This window comes from Notamacropus eugenii, chromosome 4 (assembly GCF_028372415.1).
Source record: "Notamacropus eugenii isolate mMacEug1 chromosome 4, mMacEug1.pri_v2, whole genome shotgun sequence".
Lineage (NCBI taxonomy): Eukaryota > Metazoa > Chordata > Mammalia > Diprotodontia > Macropodidae > Notamacropus > Notamacropus eugenii.
In genome coordinates this window covers 151,485,028-151,508,933 of record NC_092875.1, presented here as the reverse complement: position 1 = coordinate 151,508,933, position 23,906 = coordinate 151,485,028, and the positions used below count along the sequence as shown (strand labels likewise).

At 38.4% G+C, this 23,906-nt stretch overlaps 1 protein-coding gene across 2 annotated transcripts in view; it reads left to right on the top strand.

Annotated features, from left to right (window-relative positions):
- Nucleotides 1-23,906, top strand: part of SPAG1 (sperm associated antigen 1) — a 78,807-nt gene that overhangs the window by 9,257 nt on the left and 45,644 nt on the right. For both annotated transcript variants that reach the window (XM_072603396.1, XM_072603395.1), the window contains exons 3-7: nucleotides 1,951-2,110; nucleotides 9,447-9,572; nucleotides 15,052-15,119; nucleotides 17,613-17,722; nucleotides 18,307-18,412. In XM_072603396.1, coding sequence (XP_072459497.1) covers nucleotides 1,951-2,110; nucleotides 9,447-9,572; nucleotides 15,052-15,119; nucleotides 17,613-17,722; nucleotides 18,307-18,412 — 570 coding nt within the window. The remainder of the gene's footprint in view (nucleotides 1-1,950; nucleotides 2,111-9,446; nucleotides 9,573-15,051; nucleotides 15,120-17,612; nucleotides 17,723-18,306; nucleotides 18,413-23,906) is intronic.

Here is a 23,906-nt window from a genome sequence, read left to right as displayed (position 1 = left end):
TACAAGGTTCTTTAAATCTTCAGAGAAAGAAATAAGGAAGAGGATATTTGCCTGCAACCAGTGCCTCAGATAGTGCTGATTCTGACAAATTTACAAAACTTCCTCCTACCTAAAGTTACTGTCTCATCCTATGTTCCACAGGAAAACTGCTCTCTTCCTATATACTATGATCCTATTATGATATCCTATACTATTACAGTTCTGATTAATTTATTAACTAATTTATTCTTCTCTGCCTTTGTTGTTTGTTGTTCAGTCCTTTATCAGTCATGTCCAACTCTATGTAACCCCTTTGGGGTTTTCTTGACAAAGATACTGGAGTGGGTTTACTATTTCTTCTCTAGTTAATTTTACAGATGAGGAAACTGAGGCAAACAGGGTTAAGTGACTTGCACAGGGCCTCACAAGCTAGTAAGTGTCTGAGGACAAATTTGAACACATGAAAATGAGTCTTCCTGACACCAGGCCCAGTACATCATTTACTGTGCCACCTAGATGCCTTTCAAGAGCTATAATATATATCAATAAAATCTTTTTTGTTCAGCTTCCAGCTCGTATGCCCAGCAATTAGGCAGAGAGTCTATCTCTCTCTCGTGTATCTGGCCACGCATACATAGCCTTCCTGTCTTCTGCATTTAATCTCTGCAGGGAAAACATTAACATAATGAACAATATTTTCGAGAATCCATTTAAAAAAACCAACATATGCCAAATAAAGAAAGTGAATGCATTCTTGAAATGTACTAGAATTTAAGAATACATCAACTAACCTCTGTCAATTGACAGTGCAATTTTTAATCTAGAAGACAAAGAAATGAAAATTTTTATTTCAAAGTAAAATTATAGTATCCCTTAGTAATGCCTTTTATTTAAGGTTCTTTTGCACAGATAGGAGAAATTATAGTAAATTATAGTAAAATTATGTTTTAAAATTTGTGTGTCAATTGTTGTATCTGGTCCTTGGGGTGTTAAGTAAATGAAGATTGGGAATATAGACTTAGCATGAGAGCCATAGCAAGGTAAGGATAATGAGGAGCATCACCAGTTTCATTCTCAGCAAATAGAAACATTTCTACCAATCTTTCATCATACTCAGTGTGGCTTCCACTTAGTGTACACCTCCAGTCTTTTCCTCCTTCTTGGTAAGGGTAAGCCTTAGGGGCGGCAGCCTAGCTCAGCAGCTTTTCAGTGCAGATCTTCTACCATCTTCTCTCGCTTGCTTGGTTGTGTCTCGGAGGGCCTTAACCTTCTCCCTCTCAGCTCAACCTCCTCTTTCTGTGACATTTCAGCTCTTCTTTCTACTTTAGGGTAAGGGAAAAGAAAGTTAGCCCTTTCCAGGACAGGTACAGCCCCTATTTCCTTGGATCAGAATACACTTATTATTTCAATCTTTTCCTACAGTTTTTTTATTTTTCCCCTAATTTCTTGAATAAGAGGGTACTACATAAAAATTTTTGTAAATATTCTAAGATTATTGTATTAAGTTGTATCCTTGTTTTATATTTATTCTTTTTTCATAGTACCCAGAAAGATGAACTTTTAAAAAATGATCAGATGGCCTAGTTTTTCTGAGGAAGGAGTATGCTACTATTCCCCTATGTGTGAGCTTCTTTTTGTCCGCTCCTTCTTGGATTATACTGGATTATAGAATTTACATTTCTATGTCGGTATTCTAACTCTGCCCATGTCCAGTATTTGCAATCCCATCTATAAGCTGCAGATCTTGCTATTCATTAAATGAAGATTATGTATGTTATGATGATCATATTTTTCTAAACCAAATAAAGGAATACATGTTCTGATGAAGCCTCACTAAAGATGTCCTTCCCTTCCCTACCCCTTGAAATCATTACCGTTCCAGAAAATCCAGGTTTTATGCTCACTGTATACATGGTGTACATAGTCTTGTCTGTTCACTTTTTAATGCATGTAACTGCTATATCTTTTAAGGTCTGGTGAGGAAGGATTTTACCCTGAACTTATAGAATGTTGTGAAAAACGTATTCAAAGCCTATGTCCTGAAAGTAGAATCTTACGAAAAGAAAAACCTGCAGCAACAGCATCTAGTTTTACACGAGAAGAATGGGAAAAAATTGATGGCGATATAAAGGTATATATGTAACATCAGTTTTTGATAAATTGTATATAAAATGTTTGGCTAGATTGTGAGTCCACAAAGTTAACAGTATTCTTTCTTGTATTTATCAGTGTCCTGAAGGTGAGTGATATTTGATGCAACTGAATGTTAATGGCCTAAAATTCTAGGGATGTAAATTATCAGATGAATAACATAGGGGGACTGATGTTCCATCACTCATTCATACACATAATAAGATCACACTGGTAAGAGGATGTAAGGGAGGGTATGATCAAGTAGTTGAATGTTTACAGAAGAGGAAAAGTAGTCTTTGGAAAGGTTAGTTCCAGCCAACTCTGTGTAGCAAGAGCCCCTTCATCCGTCTCTCTGGCCTTACTGGAGAAGAGTTTGTGGTATACAATGTGGGTTGTCTATCACACCACACTGGGAGCAGAGTGCAGTCCAGGGTAGGCCACAAGTGCACAGAGGGTACCTGAGCAGGCCTTGGGGAGACTGAACCTCTCACACCTGTGATGGTTTCCAGACTTTATGACCACAAAACACTGAGGACAAATTGGAAGGTCAGTGGAAAAAGCCTGTGAGACAAGTGCAGTAGAGTTGAGTGTTCAGTCCCCAGCCCCAGGGCGGCAGAAGGGGGAGGGGGCAGAAGAACCTGAGGTAGCCACAGCAGCAGCAAGGGCAGCTACAGCCACTGTTTCTGGAGCTCTTGCCCCACAGATTGTGGGGGGGATTGAGTGACTGACAGTATACCCCTTACCCCCCACTGAAAGCAGAGAAATACCTTGACAAAGAGCTCAAAAGTGAAGTAAATGGCTGGGGAAGTGAGCAGAAACTGGGAAAAAGAATCAGACTGTAGAATCTTACTTTGGTGACAAGGAAGACCAAAGCATGCAAACAGAGGAAAACAAAGTCAAAGCTCCTCCATCCAAAGTCTCCAAGAAAAATATGAATTGGCCTCAAGTTATGGAAGAGCTCAAAAAGGATTTTGAAAATCAAGTAAGAGAAGTAGAGCAAAAATTGGGAAGAGGAATGAGAGTGATGCAAGAAAATCATGAAAAGCAAGTCAACTGCTTGCTAAAGGAGACCCCAAAAAAATGCTGAAGAAAATAACACTTTAAAAGAATGCCTTAAAAAGGAGAATTGGCCAGATGGAGGAGATCCAAAAGTTCACTGAAGAAAATAATTCCTTAAAGAGTAGAATGGAGCAGATGGAAGCTAATGACTTTATGAAAAATCAAGAAATTATAAAACAAAACCAAAGGAATGAAAAAAATAGCAGACAATGTGAAATATCTTGTTGGAAAAACAACTGAGCTGGAAAATAGATCCAAGAGAGACAATTTAAAAATTACGGGACTACCTGAAAGCCATGATCAAATGAAAGAGCCTAGACATCATCTTTCATGAAATTAGCAAGGAAAACTGCCCTGAGATTCTAGAACTAGCGGGTAAAATAAATATTGAAAGAATCCAACAATCGCTTCCTGAAAGAGATCCCAAAAGAAAAACCCCTAGGAATATTGTAGCCAAATTCCAGAGTTCCCAGGTCAAAAAGAAAATATTGCAAGCAGCCAGAAGGAAACAATTCGAGTGTTGTGGAAATACAATCAGTTTAACAGAAGATCTAGCTGCTTCCACATTAAGGAATCTAAGGGCTTGGAATATGATATTCCAGAAGTCAAAGGAGCTAGGATTAAAACCAAGAACCACCTACCCAGCAAAACTGAGTATGATACTTCAGGGGAAAAAATGGTCATTCAATGAAATAGAGGATTTTCAAGCATTCTTGATGAAAAGATCAGAGCTGAAGAGAAAAATTGATTTTCAAACACAAGGATCAAGAAAAGCATGAAAAGATAAACAGGAAAGAGAAGTCATAAGGGACTTACTAAAGTTGAACTGTTTACATTCCTACATGGAAAGAGAATATTTGTAACTCTTGAGACTTTTCTCAGTATTTGGGTAGTTGGAGGGATTATATACATATATATATAGACAGAGGGTATGGAGTGAGTTGAATAGGAAGGGATGATGTCTAAAAAAATAAAATTAAGGGGTGAGAGAGGAATATTGTGTGCATTTGTCCTCCATTGCTGAAGAAGACCATGCCATCAGAGAAATGATGACATGACTTGCACTTGACTTTGTTTTGAGTGAGGGAGGGCTTTGTAGGTCACCAGCCTCACTTCTCCTCCAGAGCCATCTGAATCCAGTAACCACATATTCATCAGGATGCCTGGAGATGACCCAAGATGAGGCAGTTGGGGTTAAGTGATTTGCCCAAGGTCACACAGCTAGTGAGTGTCAAGGGTCTGAGGTGAGATTTGAACTCAGATCCTTCTGACTCCTGCACTGGTGCTGTATCCACTGCACCACCTAGCTGCTCCTAGAGAGGAATATATTGGAAGGAGAAAGGGAGAAATGAAATGGGGCAAATTATCTCTCATAAAGGAGGCAAGAAAAACTTTTTCAGTGGGGGAGAAAACAGGGAAGGTGAGAGTTTCAGAAAAAGTGAAGCTTACTGTCATCACATTTGGCTTAAGGAGGGAATAACATGCACACTCAATTTGGAATGAAAATCTGTATTACACTACAGGAAAGTAGGGACTAAGGGGATAAACACAGGGGGATGATGGAAGGGAGGGAAAATGGGAGGAGGGAGTAATTAGAAGTAAATTCTTTTGGGGAGGGACAAGGTCAAAAGAGAGAATAGAATAAATGGGGGGGCAGGATAGGATGGAGGGTAATATAGTTACCCTCTTTTACAACATAACTTTTATGGAAGTCTTTTGCATAACTACACATGTATAACCTATATTGAATTGCTTGCCTTCTCAGTGGGGATGGGTGAGGAGGAAGGGAGGGAGAGAAATTGGAACTCAAAGTTTTATAAATGAATGTTAAAAATTGTTTTTACATGCAACTGGGAAATAAGAAATACAGATAATGGTGTATAGAAATCTATCTTGTCCTACAAGAAAATAGAGGAGATAGAGATAAGGGAAGGGAGGGCTGTAATAGAAGGGACGGCAGATTGGGGGAAGGGGTAGTGAGAATGCACAGTGTCTTGGGAGGGGGGAGAGTAGGGGGAGAAATTTGGAACTCAAAATCTTATGGTAATGAATGTTGAAAACTAAAAATAAATAAATTTTTTAAAAAAGAAATTGAGGGGAATCAGGGAGAATTCTTGTATTTGGATCATAGGTCCCTGGAGTTCTTCATTTGAAACTCTGGTACTCCCACTTCAAGTTTCCAGCTTCTGATTGGTCAGGTTTCAAGGTCAAGATCTAGACTTCTGCCAGATCCCTTTGCTGTATTTTTGTCGAGTTGTGTTCTTATAGTCATCCTGAAAAGGCATGGCGCTCTTGATCAGTCCTTTCAGATGGTGAGCTTTGCCTATTTGTTGACAGCTCATGCCTTACTTGTGTAATAAGTACCCTTTTGGGGCAACATCAGTCAGTCAGTTGAGCAAACTCCATGACAAAGTAAACCCTGACTAATCCAGAAGGGGAGGGAGGAGATGCCTCCATAGGACTGTGCCATTGGCTAAATTGAGCACTGAAATGTTACAAGCACAGCAGTAGCAGAATTAATGTAGTAGTGATTGAGTATATGGCAAATCCATTTATTTTCATCTGTTCAGTATTTTGATATGCTTTGGTATTCATGCAAATACAGTAACTTCTATAGTGAAAGCTGTTTGATTAGGGAGTGAAATGAAGAACTTGGACCAGGAGTTTTTTTCCATTAAATTTATTTTTCAGTCATCAAGCATTTACTTTTTTCTCCTTCCTATCACCTCTCTTTGAAGAAAAAAAGTCAAAACTTTTGTAATATATGTGCATAGTTAAGTAAAATAGTTCTCATATTGGCCATTTGGATCAAGGTTTGCATTCTGACTGTATGACCTTGACAATTCATTTTATCTCACTTGGTCTCAGTTTTCTCTTCACTAAAATGCTACAGGGCTGTGCTAATTAATATTTAGACCCGTTTCAGTCATATATCTATATGAGCCTACACCAGACTCAATCTTTAGTTGAAGGAAGTACCAAATGAACCTTGGATTTCTTGTCATTCTTCTTTTAAACAAGACATAATGAACCCTGGTATAAGGGTTCCACACTTAACCCAAATTTGGCTCATATGTTCAATAGATACATTGTATCACATTGTAGACAGAATAGAGCCTTTATGTTACTCTGCCCCCAATTTAATTTCCTTCTTTCATTTCTAATTATTGGTTCTCATTTGAAACTAGGGTTTGCAGGAAAGGATATTAAATTGCTCTTTGACAATTTGGGTACTATTAAAAATACAACCATTGCATCTTGCCTTATCTGAATCTATCCTTTTAAAAACTTCTAAAATGATGTGACTGTTAAGATAAGAATGGAATAGCAGGTGTAGGAAGCAAAAATGTAGCTTATTGTAAGAGCTTGTTGTGGATAAGGGAGGACAAAGTGTATCAAGTTGTTCTTTATAACTTGTTGCATTCTAGTTGGTCAGTATCTTCCCTCTTCCCTGTCTTTTTTTCTGAAAAAAGGTCTTTTACTAGTGGCAAAGATGAAAAAAGTAGAGTCTCACAGAACTTTCAGGTTTAATTTAATTTTCTCAACAAGTTGCAAGAGTTACTGGTCTCATCATTTACAATGTGGGTAAAGTATTTAATTTTCTTTAAGCTAGTAAGATATGCAGTGATATCTTGTTGATTCCTAACAGTAAAATCAACTAGGTGGCTGAAAAGAATTAATGGCTGTCCCAGAAGAACAGTGTTTCTACTCACCAGCAGACATGAACAGTCCCCCAAGATAGATGAGTAGGCTATCATTAGTTCTCCTACTTAATAGATTTAAAAGTAAGACAGAAATAATGTATAGAGAACTGAGTCAAATCTATAAGAATATGTCATTCCCCAATTGATAAATGGTTAAAGGATATGAACAGGCAGTTTTTAGAGTAAGAAATTAAAGCTATCTATAGTCGTATGAAAAAATCTTCTAAATCCTTATTAGAGAAATGCAAATTAAAATAACTTTGAGGTATCACATCATACCTGTCAGATGGACTAACATGACAAAACAGGAGAAGATCTGGGAAATTTGGAACACATTCACTGATGGTGGAGTTGTGAACTGATCCAACCATTCAGAAGAACAACTTGGAATTATACCCAAAGGGCTATAAAACTGTGATCCAAACCTTTGATCTAACAATACCGCAACTGGTCCGTATCCTAAAGAGTTCATTAAAAAAAGGGAAAAGCACCTAAATGTACAAAAATAGTTATAGCAGCTCTTTTTGTGGTGACAAAAAATTGGAAATGGAGGGGATGCCCATTAATTTGGGAATGGCTGAAGAAGTTGTGATATATGAATATAATGGAATACTATTGTTTCATAAAAAATGATGAATGAGCAGGCGGACTTCAGAAAAACCTGGAAAGACTTGCATGAGCTGGTGCTGAGTGAAGTGAGCAGAACCAGGAGAACACTGTACACAGTAACAGCAACATTGTGTGATGACTGACTGTTAGACTGAGCTAAGACAGTTCCAAAAGACTCACAATGGAAAATGCTATCCACCTCCAGAGAAAGAGCTATGGAGTCTGAATGCAGACGAAAGCTTGCTATTTGCTCTTTCTTTTGTTGTTTTTTATTTATTCTTTCTCATGGATTTTCCCTTTTTGTTCTGAGTCCTCTTTCACAACATGACTAATGTAGAAATGTGTTTAATAAGATCATACATGTATAGCCTACATCAGATGGCATGCCTCCTTGGGAAGGGGGGAGGGAGGAAATTTAGAACTCAAAATCTTATAATTGTTGAAAACTAAAAATAAATTAATTTTAAAAAGACAGAGATAATGATGTCATCTTTCTGTATCCCCTTAAGACTCACACATCATAATTTTATGAGGTAGGAAGTATATCATTATGCCTATTTTAGAGATGGGTAGTCTCAGAGAGGTAAATTATGTGATTTCACTCATGGTTATACAGCCAATAGGTATCAGAGACAAGGTCTGAACATGTGTCCTGACTCTGAGGACACCAGAAAGCTAGGAAAGTCCATTTTTGAAGATAAATTTGATTCAATTCAAATGATTGCTTTCATATTCTCATGTTCTCCTTTATTCAGTTTATTTTCCAACAGGTTATTTTTCTTGGATTAATTTTTGTTGTTGCTGTTTTGATAGTGGTACAAAGTTTTATTTTTGTGAAACTGAATCCATCTATCTTGTCTACAATACGTCCTATTTATTTAGTAGAATACAATTGAGCTAAAAATATTGTTCCAACTTTCTTCTAACTTTTTAGTAGTTTTTTATATTGAGTCTGTGATCCAACTGGAATTTATTATGATATATAATGTGAGGTGAGAATTGAGTTGTTTTGTTTTGTTTTTTACCATACTGTAATTCAGTTTCCCCAATGTTTGTTAATAAATCCCATCTCCAGTTTTATTTTCCATAGTTTATCAAGCACTACTATTTTGTATATATTTGTTTCTTTTTTGTGATAAATATATTTTATGAGAGGGAGTATCATATAATGTATAGAATTTTTGAACTCAGAGGCAGGAAGTTCAGTATTACATCCTGTGTTTGACATTTCCTAGCTATGACTGCCATGGCCAAGTCACTGATCCTCTCTGAAACTCAAGAAACACTCAATCACTCTGTAAACCCTAGATAGACTGGACTAAATTCCTACACCTACAAAATCATAGGTCAACAGATTAATATTCTTCTGTTTCCCCCCAGTAACAACTTTAATCATAACTGCTTTATAATTAATATATTTTAAAACCCATCAAAGCCCAACCACCTTCTTCAGCATCCTTCCCTTCATTAATTCTTGCCTCTTTGATTTTCCATCTATATTTTTGTTGTGCTTTTATCCAGTGTTATATCTCTAAAGGAGCATATTAATATCATAGGTATTTTGATTAATATTTTACATTACTTTAGAGATTATTGTCATTTCAAGTCAACAAGCATTTATTTAAGACCTCCAATGTGCCAAGTACTGTGCTAAGCACTGGATCATTAGTCTTTACTGAATAAATTCATGAACACTTAATTTGCCATCACTTATTTGTATCTGCCCATTTATTACAAAGGCACACTTTCATCTAGGTAAATTAAAGGCCACATATTTAATTTTTTTGGTATCTTTATAAATATAGTTTCTTTTTTAATAATATCTTCTTGGTTTTAATTTGATAGTAAAGAACAATGCGATGATTGTTAATCCCTGAATATTTGAGTTAATTATATGTTATTTTAGTCCAGTTGGTTCAATACTTTAAGCTCTATTGTCCTGTAATGTTTTTTCTTTCTTAGAGTTGGGTATCGGAAATAAAAAAGGAAGATTCTAAGATGCATTTTCATGAAATTGACACATTTCAGGAGTCGGAAGGCCACCTACCTCCAGTTCGTGGTACAAATGGCTCTCTTAATACTGGCAAGGTATTTGGATTTCTTTTGAAATAAGTTTTCAAATAGCTTTGGCCAGAGGTTCTTGGAGGAAGGGGGTCTTGGAGGTGGTTACCTATAGGTGACTTTTTTCAGTTTTCCATTTCCTATTACCTTCTTCCAGTTGACATCCTGTCACTGAGAAGTGAAAAGGACAAAGTTTCTCTTCTATAAATGAAATCCCTGAGATCACAGTTTTTTCTACTTTTTCTTTTCCAGCCTACTACTTCTTCTACCTTGATAACCATGATCTAGTGATGTGTGCAGATTTCCCTAGAGAGCGTGTAGGGGTGTCATCATACAACCATATACAGTTGGGGGAAATTACAGGGACAGTCTCCTGCTATTTGGTTTGGTTCAGACTTAAAACATTAAATAATTTCCTCTAAGGCATTTCTATTCCCCTTCAATTCAACAAACACTCATTAAAGTTCCTACTGTATGCAAAGCTCTTTGATCAATTCTAAGAATATGAAAATGAAACAGTCCTTGTCCTCAAGTTAGTTGTTTCATTTAATCAGTGAATATTCATTAGGCACCTGCTGTGTGCCAGCCTCTGTGCTAGGCTCTGGGAGACCAATACAAAGGATAAAATAATCCTTACTCTCAAGGAGCTTAATTTCTAGTGGGGGAGACAACAAATACATATGTCAGTATGTGCAGCACACATTTATATACACAAAGTAGCTGATAGCGTGGAGGGATGAAGGTCGCTGTTACTTGGGGGAGGGCCTCAGGAAAGAGGTCATGCACAAAATGGCGCCTGAGCTGCCTCTTTAAGGAAAGAAGGGTCCTTAGGTCAGGATAAGTTTGATTGATGTGCTTTTACAACACAGTCATTTCCTCTGTTTTCCTCTCCTTCCATCTAGTAAATTTTCTTCCCTTATAACAGAGGAAAAACGATTTAGCAAAGCCAACCAACATAGTGCTGGCAACTGACAGTTGTATGGCGCCAAATTCTTCATTTTTGTCTCATGGGGCAAGAACATTCCACTCAATTTGTAGCATTCCTTCAGATTGTCCCTTGCCTCCCCAACTTGTACTTGAAGGTTGTGAGTCAGTGAATAGACATTTATTTAGCACCTACTATGTGCCAGGCACTCTGCTGGTTGCTGGGGATATAACGAAAGTCTTGGTACAGGACTGAGTTCCCTAAGTCAGAGACCTCCCCCTGGTTTATAACAATTATCCATTATACTTCCAAAATTATATATTGAATTCATATTCACATTAAGGCTAGTCCTTAAGCTGGGCCATGGCCATTGGCCCAGTAATCCCAAACAATTCTGGAGTACAGGGTTCCCTATTTATAAAACAACAACAACATTCAAATTCTCTCTAGCTTATCCGTGGAAAGGACTTGGTGGGAAAAGCTACAGAAGTAATCAATGCCCAAAGGACCGGCTCCTTGTCTTGTCTAATTCTTCATCTGCTGCCTTGAACTTTTTGTATGTAAATTCAGTCACTCGAACCCATGGACCCTTACACATTCATATTTGTCTAGCCATTTCTCAATTAATGGTAATCTATTTTGTTTCTGGATTTTTGTTATCCAAAAAAGTTTTGCTATGAAAGTTTAGTATATATGGGGTTTTACTACCTTTGAACTCCTTGAGGTATATCAAATCAATTAATAAACATTAAGCACCTACTATGTGCCAGGGACTGTGTGTTTCAGAAGGGTTGAATAAATTCATAGATCCACTAACACGTTAGTGTGCCTGTCTTCTTTCAGTCATTGAGAGGTAATGACCTAGAGTCAGAAAGACCTGGGTTCAAATCCTGTCTCAGACAGGATTAGTTTTGTCACCCTGGGCAAATCATCTAATCTTTTAATGTCTCAATTTCCTCATCTGTAAAACTGGACAATTGACATTTTTGTCCTCTAAGGTCCCTTCTGATTCTAAATCTATCATCCTATGACTATTTCTATTTTTGCCAATTTGTTGGGTGTGAGATAAAACTTTGGAGTTGTTTGTCTTTCTCTTAGTTGTAATTACTCAAAGCATTTTGGCCTGATCATTCACACTGGAAAGACCAAGTGGATGATAAATGTCTGTTGCCTGGATTAAAACCTACATTTGAATGGGCAACACATAGAACTTTTCCATCAGAATGTATATCTAGGACAGACAGACAGGAGAAGTCAGGTCTAGAGATAAGTAGGAGGAAGAGAACATCCTGGATTAAACTGTGAAGTAATTTTGGGGATCCTTTATTGATTCCAAGCTTCCCATGAAAGCAAACACCCATCTTTTTTTCTCTATATATTCTAGAAATGAGGCCTTTATCCCCGAGCTTAGCTGTAAAAATTTTTTCCCAATTTACTACATCCCTCCGGATTTTGGTTGCATTGGGTTTGGTTGTGCAAAAACTTCTCAGTTTAATGTAATCAAAGTTATCCATTTTGCATTTCATAATGCATTCTATCTCTCCTTTAGTAAAGAATTCTTCCCTTCTCCATAGATCTGATAAATACACTATTCCTTGCTTCTCCAGTTTATTCATGGTATCAATCTTTATACCTAAATCATGTACCCATTTGGACTTTATTCTTGAAACACCCATCTTTTTAATGCCAGTTTTCTACCTGTGTTGCTGTATGTCAGTAAGATATGAAATACAGCAGTCTCTGAGTAATTAAAAATGAATAACATACACAGGATAATGCTGCAGGCTGCAAGATACAACTAATTAGGAACTCCAAAGAAGAGGAGTAAAGGATACCATCAAGGAATTATATGATAGGAAGATAAAAAATGAACCAGTTATGTGGTGAGGCCAAGGCATGACAAATGAATATCCAGAGCACTCCATTGGGGTCCTCTTCATGGCAGGAGAAAGGAAGGGCCCCAGCATGTAGACTAGGCTTCCTATGGCAAACATGGACCAGCATTGCTCAGGATGCGCCGCATGGATGGATTGCTATTTGAATCTTTGGAGGGAACTTCCAAATCAATAAAATCATGGATCCATTTGAGTATTTGAATTCTTTTATTAGACTACTCTTTCACATAGAGTTTCATAATGTGAAATTCTTTTAAAAATGTTTGTTCTTATCCTCTTACCATTTATTTATTGGGAAAGCTTGAGATTTTTCTAATAGATATAATCCTAACTTTGGGGCTGTCTGCCCAGACAGAGTTGTTATGGAGATAACCGGTAGTAGTAGACTCCGGCCCATAATTCACCTGTTTAGTGACATCTTTTTAAACTTGACTCTAGAGACTTCTGGAAACAAGGAAGCCAGAAGAGAAAAGACTGTCTATTTTTCACCATGTGGGAGGAAATTATGTTGGCATGGTCTATCTGCATGTGATTTCTGAAAGAATGGTGGCCCAATTTGTAGCATGATTGTGTGTGGTAAAGCACAGGGCACCCCACCTAGAAAGGGTGTGTTGAACAACCTCCAGCTCATAAAGCATGAATACCATACAGGAGGCTGGTCCTGCCTGGGTTTCATTTGCATTTGCCTCTAAGGTTTACCTCTGTGAGGTCTAGGCCAATATGTACAGGACAATATGTATATAAAATGAAATCTCTACTTCTAGACTTTCCTATTTATGAGAAAGCTTGAACTCTCTTCAGGGCATGATATTAACACCCCTCCTTTGCTCATAAACCTTTCATAAGGGGTCAGTGTCCACTCTTCCCTCTTGGGGTTCAGCTTGAACTGTAGCAAAGGTATATCTCCTTCCTCTCAAAAAATCTTTTCCCAAATCTTTGTTCTTAATGACTACTCTCATGTATCGCACCAGACAAGGATTTGCTGGCTTATTGGAACATAATTGCACAGAAGAACTCTGGTCTTTTTATTTGTATCCAGGAATCCGCAGTCTGGCTCTCTTCCATCTTTTTTTCCTTTATCCAAACAGGGAGCATGGTGGGGTTGAGAGTAAATGTTGCATCACTTCTTAGTGCCCCTGGCCTGCCTCAGCCTTCCAGTCATGGAGAAGGGGGGCAGGGGAGCCAACACATAGAAATCTGATGTGAATCAACCCTGCCTGTGGCACTTCTCCCATGGGCCTATGGCTCTTATGATGGTCAGCTTAGTTTTTCTGTTTTCTCCTTCCTCTCTTCCTCTCTCTGTATCCCTCTCTCTCTCCCTTTCTCCTCCCTCTCTTTGTACCTCTCCCCCTCCCTCTCTCTCTCTTCCTCTCCATGAGGCTGCAGTCCTCCAAGTTTACACCTCCTATTGATGCTCCATGGGGCTCCCCTGCTCTTCTGTACATGCCACCTTCCCCTTGTTCTTCTATAGCTGATATCCCTCTCCCTTTCCGGCCTCACCTCATACACAATTTACATTCAGAGTAGGGTATCTTAGGAGTCTCCAAGCTTTCTTTAATGAACGATTCTGCTGTGTTGCAGTTGTGGGCAAACTGAAGTTTTGCTAGAGCATGTCTATTAAAGGGCAGAGGAAACTCTACCCCTATTAAAGATAACAAAGTAAATATTGTCAACATTCTTAAATACCTACACAGAGTAAAGTTTTCCTTACCTTGAGAGTGGTTATTTATAAGGCTATCATATGGATTTATTTTTTCATGTAATGGGTACCACTGAACACTAGAGGGTACTGTGGGCCTCAGCCAATCAATGTGTCTTTTCATTCATCAGGCTCTTAAGGCAGTTGGTTGTCAGTCCCTCCTTGTGTGGGTGGTGCCAGGTTCTATGGTGTCTAGGGGTGTGGTTGCATCTACCAATCAAACCACTCAGTTTGGGCCCCTACCTGGCTACTCCTGTTTCATTGCTTTGAGCTTTGTCTCACTGACTAACTTTTACTAAGGTAATTATTTTACAAAAATGTTTGAACAGTTGGTAACAAATTAATATTAAATCCCAGTCTGCCATGCAAATCCCAGACTGCCACATACCCTGGGGGGGCAAAAATCTGGAAATTCAGTTCCTTGACCCAGCTTCCAACCAGAGCTGAACAAAAGGTTTTTTGTTTTTTAAAAACTGGTTGATTCCAGGGACTGCTCTGATGAATGCCAGAATGGAATAGCACCTGATCTTTCTCCCAGAGGCCACATGTACTGGTACAATGTGGGGAGGAAGTTGAATTGATTTTATATACCCCAAGATTTCCCACCAATTCCCCACCAGCCCAGCAGCAGTCTTTCAGTTGAGCATTAGTTACAAGAATCCAACCCTGTCCCTTTATTGCTGGAACAAAGTAAAGTTTGTTGGGCTTTACCTCAGCAAGATATCAGATTCCTACTGTAAGCAAATAACATGGAGGGAATGAGTTAGCAGATCTGTGGTCTATCCCCATCCGCCCGAGTCTGCTCTTAGAGACATGTGCCCTTATATCACTAGAACTCCCCAAGTCCATCGCCTGGAGAGAATGTAGCTCCCTTGCCTGAAAAAATAATCATGTTTACTCTAACCTAGGGTCTCACATCTTAATCAAAATAAGACCCTTAGAAAAAAAAGAAATATTTTGTAAAACTTGGCTTTATTCTTCCCTCAGGAGAAAGATGATAAATCTAAATCCTCTCAGAAGAAGAAAGTACCAAGAGATTATGCCGAGTGGGATAAGTAAGCCTTTATTTATATTGTAATATCTGTTTCCTTAGCTGTGTGTATTTGTTTCTGAAAAATAATGAATTGCTGTAAAAAATTCTTCAAATGATTTCTTAAATATCTAATCAAGTCCAAATTGATTTAGCCCTTAAGATGTCCCCAGCACTGTACTAAGTCTTGGTAATACCATTGATAAAAAAAAAAAAAAAAAGGCAGTACCTACCCTGTATGAGCTTATGATCACAAAAGGATACAGAACGGGGTGTGGGAGGGGAAGGGACACCAGGAGGTACCAGGCCAGGGGCATCTTGTTCCGTGGTGTGCAAACCAGACAGAGCAGCAGGTGCAAACTGGAGAGAACTGAGTCCAGTGTCTGCCTTCTATAAAGGAGAGCATAGGCAGGAGTTTGGCTCTTCGCCCTCTGTTTAGAGAGGAGGGACTGCAATAGCTTTAGTTTGTGTCCAAGGCTGTTTAATAATCCTAATAATGACAACTGAAGTTTGTATACCCCTGATGTTTTATAAAGGGACTGGCATCCATAATAACATTTGATCCTCATAACCATTTTGTGAGGCCAAACTACATTTGCAGTATCTTGTGAGGTAGTACCACATTTATCATCCCAACTGTACAGGTGAGGAAACTGAGGCTCATAGAAATCAGATGTCTAGGGTCACCCAGATAGTCTGTGTCAGAACCTTTAAACTTGGGTCTTTTCCTGCTTCTGGGTCCAGCACGGTTCTTGTTACATATGCCACACTGCCTTTAACACACAAAGCAAAGAACACTGGAAATTTGGAATCTGTATGGCTAATTCTTGGTGCAATTTATTCTGTGGATTTTTTACTAAATGTAAAGCTTCAATAAATTGCATTCCCCTCCTCAAGTCCTGCTTCTAATACATACCAGTTTTGTGACCCTAGGCGAATCACTTAGCCTCTCAGTGTTCTGGGCATCCCTCTAAGACTATAAAAGAGATTGTAGAGAAAGTCCCAGCCTGCACTGATAGAAGCAGTTCCTTGTCTGGAACTTGCCACACTAGGCAGCTGTGTGGTGCAGTAGACTGAGTGCTAGGCCTGGAACCAGGAATAGCTGAACCCAAATCCAGCCTCAGAAACTTACTAGCTGTGTGACCCTGGGCCAATCTCTTAATCTCTGCCTCAGTTTTCTCATTTCACCTACCTCCCAGGGTTGTTGTGAGAATCAAAGGATAACATTTTATAAAGTACGTAGTATACTGCCTGACACGTAGTAGGTACCTTATGTTGCTGTTATTATCACCATTATTATCATAACATTATATTATCATCATTATATTATTATATCAGTGAACTCATGGGTCCAATTCTTATCCACTACTACATTCTGTTACCATTTTGTTTAGTCATTCAGTTGTGTCTGATTCTTTATGACCCCATTTAGAGTTTTCTTGGCAGAGATACTGTAGTGGTTTGCCATTTCCTTCTCCAGCTCATTTTATGGATGAGGAAACTGAGGCAAACATGGCTAAGTGACTTGTTCAGGGTCACACAGCTATTAAGTGTTATTACCATTAGACCAAGCAATAATATCTTTCTTATCCAACAAGGCATAATGCCTGAGACTTGAAAGATGTTTCTTGATTTTAATCTATAATCTATATTATATATAATATATATGGTGTAGGATTTGATTATTTTAGGAGTTCCCATTAGATTGGAAATTTGTTAAGACTGTAGCAAGGATAATTTGTAACATAAGCCTATATTGAGAAACAGTGTGGTGTTGTGAAAAGAAGGTGGGAAAGACCTGGGTTCAGATTCTGGCTCTGAAACTTATTAGCTACGTGACCCTGGACAAAGTCACTTGTTTAACTCTTGTGGCCTCTCTAAAATAGGAATCTGAAGTAACTATCTGTAGGTACTAGCTATTCATAAAGCAGTGATAATGGTCCAACAAGATCATCAACCAGCAAGTATGCATTGAGTGCCTACTGTGTGCCAGACACTGTGCTAAGTGAGTGCCAGGTGTACGAAGGACAGCAGTGAAATAGGTCCTGATTTCAGAGAGCTTCCACTCTATACAACATGTACTAAGGTTAAGAACCTTGTGCTGATTTGCATATACCTCTGTACAGAAGACACACGTAGTGATGGCAGGAGGTGGAGAGGAGAAAGCTGGAGATGAGAAAGGGCCTCGTAGAGCAGGTGGCATTTGAGCCAGTCTTTGAGGAGAAGGGATGGTAAGGAGGGAGTACATTTCAAGCATGTGGACAACCTCTGGAAAGGCACAGGGAAGGAAAGTGGAGTGTCATTTGTATAAAGCATCGTGTAAACCCTAAACCAATATACAAAGACCACATTTATTTAGTTTAATGCCATATTTAAATATGTATTTGTTGTTTCAGTGGGTTCTCAGAGGCACACTGAAGGAAACATAAATAGAGCAATAATTAAACACTCCTTTGTTGTTTTGAAGTCTTCCACATGTTCCATTGTAAAAGTCATTTTGTTTTTTCTTTCATTTAAGATTTGATGTTGAAAAAGAATGTTCAAAGATTGATGAAGATTATAAAGAAAATACTACACCAAATATCCGCTCACATTCACTTAAAATTGAAAAGAAAATTGATACAATAGGTAATTGCAACCTGTTAATTTAGTAAGTTTTGAAATTTCTGTTGTATTATGTTGACCTTTGATAATAAAGTGGATGGCATCTTTAAGGGCTGAAAAATGCAATTTTAAAAATTGTTTGAAGGTTTGTAAATTTCCCCCTCTTCCCCCCCAGCTACTTTTCCCATCCCATTCAAACCTTATCTTGTCACTGACACCATTAAAAATGATTTATTATATTGGGGTTGTATGACTTCGAATAAGTCCAGTTTTTCTCACCATCTATCCAATTGTTTATCCTGCTTCTAAAATTCTTTCTTCTCCAAAGTTTATTCCTTTGTTTGCCATTCCAATACAAAACAAGTTTGAGGCATGATATAACAGTTCCTTAGTTCACCTTAGGAGTCAACTAAAATTAATGTTACTTAACAACAACCAGAAAAGCCCTCAGAATGAATTCAGCACAAGACACTCAGAATGATAGAACTATTTTTGAAAGAAAGCTGTGACTGTAAAAGTTTTAGTTCCTATTTTTAGAATTAAATTCTCTTAGTTTTGTTATTAAGTTTTTAGCCCTTTTTATATGCAGCCAAGATGTTCTTTTCTAGGTCTGAGTGACAAAGAAAAAGATTTCTTAGCTACTCGTGAAAAGGAAAAAGGTAATGAGGCTTTCAGTTCAGGTGACTATGAAGAGGCTGTGACATATTATACTAGGTAAGCTGGTTTTTGGTTTTTCTTTTTCGAAGTGGGATATATTTTTACATTCATACAGCTCACTGATAGTGAACATAAGATCCCATTCTTTGGGAGTGTGTTGACTTTAATAGAAAATTTGGTTTTGTTTACAATGTCTCTCACATATAATTCAAAATTATATGAGATGTCAGAATGGATGCAATTAAAGAGATCACTTTGGTGATTTTCTGCATAATGAAAGGCACCTAAATAGAATAATGGATATAATGTTGGATTTAGGAAGATCTGAAATAAAATCCTACCACAGAAACTTAGTAGCTGTGTGACCCTTGACAAGTTACTTAACCACTCGATGCCTTAGTTTTCTCACTGCAAAATGGGGATAATAATAGTTCCTACCTCATAGGGTTGTTGTGAGGATCTTGTGAGACAATGTAAGTAAGGCACTTTGCAAATCATCAGTTTAGTTATTTTTCAGTCATGTCCAACTCATCCTGTGACCCCATGTAGGATTTTCTTGGTAAAGATATTGGAGTGATTTGTCATTTTCTTCTCCAACTCACTTGACAGATGAGGAAACTGAGGCAAACAGGGAGTAGTAACTTGCCCAAGGTCACACAGCTGGTGTCTGAGGTCAGATTTGAACTCAGGATAATGTCTTCCTAACTCCAGGCCTGCACTCTACCCACTGTGCCCCTTAGCTGCCCACAAACCATCAGAGTGCTATATAAATGTTAATGACTTTTACAACTAGTAGTGACAATGGGTAAATTGGGTAAGAGGAGGATATGAAGGTATTTGCCAATGTCAAAGATGTCTTTCAAAATGTTCTAGCTTTGATAGTGAGATTCTGCATGTACACTTTTCTATATATGACATTAACCATAAGTCAAGAATTCCTTCCTACTATATCTACCTTGGAGAATGGTGGTACCACTAATGGAGTTAGGGAACCTGTTGTGTGTGTTGGTGACAGGATCCAGTGAAAGTGAGGATGCTTCAGATTTGGCATCTGTTGAATTTGAGCTGATGATCTGAAGCATCAAAGTGGAGACAGCTTTGTGGTAGTTGGAGATAAAGTTGGAAATAAAGATTTGAACGTCCTTGGCATAAAAGTGACTTTGAAGCTAAAAGGAAAGCTCACTGAAGAAAAGAATACTGTCTATGATAACATGGAAAGTAGAAACTATTCATTTTTCTGGAACACCCATAGTTACATTGTAGAGAGGAGAGATCAGAGGAAAACCAGAAGAATTCTAGTGTATGGAAGCCAAAATCAGAAATAGTGTCTCAGATTCAGATTTCTGGGTGGTAACTTAACATGTAGGAATTAAGTGAGGGATAGCATACTTTTAATCAATCAGTGGACAAGACTTTATTAAGCAGCTGCTACATGCCAGGCCCTGTGTTAGATATTAGTGGGGAAAGAGAGGTAAAAAGAAAAAAAATCAGCCTCTGACTCCCAAGGAGCTTATTAAAGGACACAACATACAGATACATATACATTTATATATACATATACATACGCACACATAAATTGTTCTCATCTGCCCATTCCACCAGGGGAAGTCTTCACATGCTTGGGATAGACACCCCCCTAACTCACCAATGGGTTTGAGACCTCTTGGTTATTCTCAACCTTGTTTGGCCCATCTGCCAAAACGGTTTTCCAGGGTGTGGCCATTGCACATGCTGCAGCTTCTTGGAGCCACAGGTGAGAGATGGGTGGAACAGGTGAACACCAAAGATGGAAAGAGCCCTGAAAAGGGCTTGGCAGCCATCACATCATAGGTACTGGGCCTCCCTGAACACACCCTACACTTGGATAAGTTCACTTACCTTGATAGTGTACTTTCCAGGAATATATACATTGACAATGAGGTTGATGCATGCATTGCCAGAGCTGGCTCAGTGTTTGGGAGGCTCCGAAGAAAAGTTTGGGAGAGAAGAGGTATTAGACAGACTACCAAATTGAGGTGTTCAGAGCCATTGTATTGACCTCATTGTTGTATGCCTGTGAAACATGGACAGTCCACCAGCACCATGGCAGGAGACTGAATCGCTTCCATTTGAACTGTCTTAGGAAGATTCTGAGGATCATCTGGCAGGATAAAGTACCAGACACTGAAGTCCTTGCTTGAGCTGAACTGCCAAGTATTCAAACTATGTTTCAGAGAGTGCAACTTCAATGGGCTGGCCACGTTGTTCAAATGCAAAATATATGCTTGCCAAAAAGACTATTTTATGGAGAACTCACACAGGGCAAGTATTCACATGGTGGTCAGAAGAAGCAATACAAGGACATTCTCAAGGTCTCTCTCAAGAACTTTGGATTTGATTACGGGACATGGGAGACACAGTCACAGGACCACTCAGCATGGCATACCCACATCAGAAAAGGTGCTGTGCTCTTTGAGCAAAAAAGAATTGAAACAGCACAAAGTAAATGCAGGATGTACAGATTTGGAGGAACCACCCCACATGTTCACATGGACTATTTATGCCCGACCTGTAGTAGAGCATTCCAAGCCCAGTCTGATCAGCCAGTCAGACACATTGAAACTTCACTTTATCAAGGTGATGTCACTTTGGTCCTCTTCAAAGATGAAGGACAACAAGTAATACACACATATAAATGTGTGCATATAAATATAAAATGCTATAAAGTAAATACTGGTAAAAATATAATCTCCTGGAGTTATATGTCTCTAATTAAGAAGGCTTAAAGTTTAAACTGAAAAGGAAAGGAGAAGGAGAAAGTTACTCACAAAATATGCCAAGCTAGATACCGTAGAGAGAAGCAAGTAGGAAGAGGAATGACAGTAATTTAATACTGGTCACTTACATGAGAAAATATGTAACAAGAGAGCCAGCCATGAGACCCAAGGCCTCAGATGACTACACACAAAAGTATGAATAAAGAGGGTAAACTAGAGATAATAAAAGTAGGCACATTTAGTCCTCTAGTTATCACTGAGACTTAGGAATTTAGGACTGGAAAGAGCAAACCATAGTCAGGAATAGTGTAGATACAAGGAGGTAATAGAGTGGTGTACCATATTAATAAGATGTATTCATGAAGAAATATGAAAACTAAAGGGTGATCCCATGGGTCATGGAGAAGAGGAGAGAGGCCTGGATTCTAACTGCCAGGGGTACAACAGGGAAATGTTCTTACTTTAATTCTTCTAAGCAGTGCTGATGCTGTGCCTCTCCCCAGTTTTCATTTAGCCATTACCGAACAACTCCTGAGTAAATGGATCTTTTTTTGGATAGGTTCACATAGAATTTGGGAGATCCTTTGCTCCAGCTCCATTAGACATACAAAGTAACAAACCTGAGAAGTTGAGACACTAAGGTTGTGGCAAAATTGAGAACAGAATCTAATTTAGTTTTTTTTACCTTTTTGGGACGGAGAAGAGGAAATATTTTATTTTTTCTGATATATAAGAAACAAACTATGTTTCTGATGAGTCTTTTCTAAACTATTTGAAGCTAACTCTTGAGTAGCCTAACTTTGCAGTGAACAAACATCGGTTTTCTAAGTGAACCTCATGATGTTACTGATCCATGAAAGTAAGAATATTATATCATTTGTAGAATTTTCATGTCTTGTTCTATCAGTTAATGTGATATTAATGCAGCAAAAATTTACTATGTTGGTGCATAGAATTATATGTGGGATTAGTTCTAGAATCATAGGTCTAGAGTTAGAAGGGACCTCAGAAACAATCTAGACCACCTCTCATTTTACAGATGAGAAAACTGAGACCCGGGGGTTAAGTAGTTTTCTTAAGATCACACAAGTAGTCAGCATAGCAAGCAGAATCAGAACCCAAGTCCTCTGCCTCAGGGGTCATCTTTGTCTGCTGACTTGGTTTAAGTCCTTTAAGTTCCAACTCAAATCCCATCTTCTACAGCAGATGTATCACTGCCCACATCATTTCTGAGTGTGGCCTGAACCAAATTAAAATGTAATTGGGAGACATTTTTCAAAATAAGTTAAAATGTAGAAGAAACATAGATGGTTTTCAGCATCGATATGTGGCTTCAGGGATCCTTAGTTATGGCATAGTGGCCTTCTTACTATTTGAGTTTAACTCCACTGTTCTAAGGATATCTTTCCCAAGTCTTCTTAATTCCATTGTCTTACCTCTCTTAATTATTCACTATTTATTCCATATGTAGCTTTCTTATTGTACATATTTATTTACTTGTGTTCACGCCCCCATTAGATTGTAAGCTTCTTGAGGACGGGTACTGTCTTCTGCCTCTTTTTGTAGCCCCAGCACTTAGCATGGTGCCGGTGCTTAATAAATGTTTATTGACTGACTAACATTATACCATACTGCCTCTAGTTTAGTTAATTAAAACCTTGGGCTGGTAGTAAAGATTAGGAGTGATCTTAGCATTCCCAACTCCCATTTGGCAGTGATTGTCTTTGGTAACATGGAAGAATGGACCATGATTTAAAAAAAAAATTTAAAGATGCGTATTCCAGTTGCCCTTTTTCAGTTCAGATATTTCACCACTAGTTTTGTCTTCTTATCTGTGTGCCTTCATTCTCATTAATGTAGGTAATCCCTCCTCCAATGCAGATTGCAACCCATCCATGCCTTTTCATCCTGTTAGATTCTTATTCATGATCTTCTATAAACTCTGTAGAAAATCTGCATAATAAACAAGACTCAGAATGAATGGATGGAAACACATTTATTGAGCACTTACTATATGCCAAGAAGAGTGCTAGGTAGTAGAGACACAACCAGGAAACTGAGGGAGTTCCTACCCTTAATAGAGGTGGAGAGTGTCACATTTTAATAAGCAGAAACAACACACATTGGAGAGTTCAGTTTACAAGGTGGATGGAAAAGCCTTAGGGTCCTTGGGGTTCAATAGCATAAGATATAATTGTTTTTGGAGATCATGAACCTTACAAAGCATATTGTATTGAACCAACCTTTGCAGATGGCTTCAGTTATCCAGCTCTGCTCCTGCAGATGGTGATTGTCACAGCTTCTGGTCAGGCAAGCAGGGTGTGGCTATATAACTACCACCGTGGACATAAAAATACCACTGTCTCGATGGTCATTATCTAGGTAGTCAGCAATGACCTGATCTCTTCAATGGTCCTACACATCTCTTCCAGCCAGTGCTTCTTGGCAGCTGCTACTCAGAGCCTCTCTGCTCTTAGCTAGGCTGGTCCTTAGTTACCAGATTGATTCTGTTGCTGGAGCCATTGTACTTCAAACCTTCCAGCTTGGTAGGACTTTGGCAGAGCTGATGGAAGATCAGGCAGGGTCTTTGTGGAGGTCCTTGACTATTGTAGCAATAACATTTCTGAATTCCTTCTCTTTTAAAAGATATATTTGAACAAAATGTGTCAGTGGCCACCACAAGCAGCATCTCTTTTCAGGTTTGGATCTTCTCATCTTGTTGTAGCTGTACAATGCTTTTATACTTACTTTAGTAATCTGAACTTATTTTCACCTTTTATTACTTTTCTATTTCT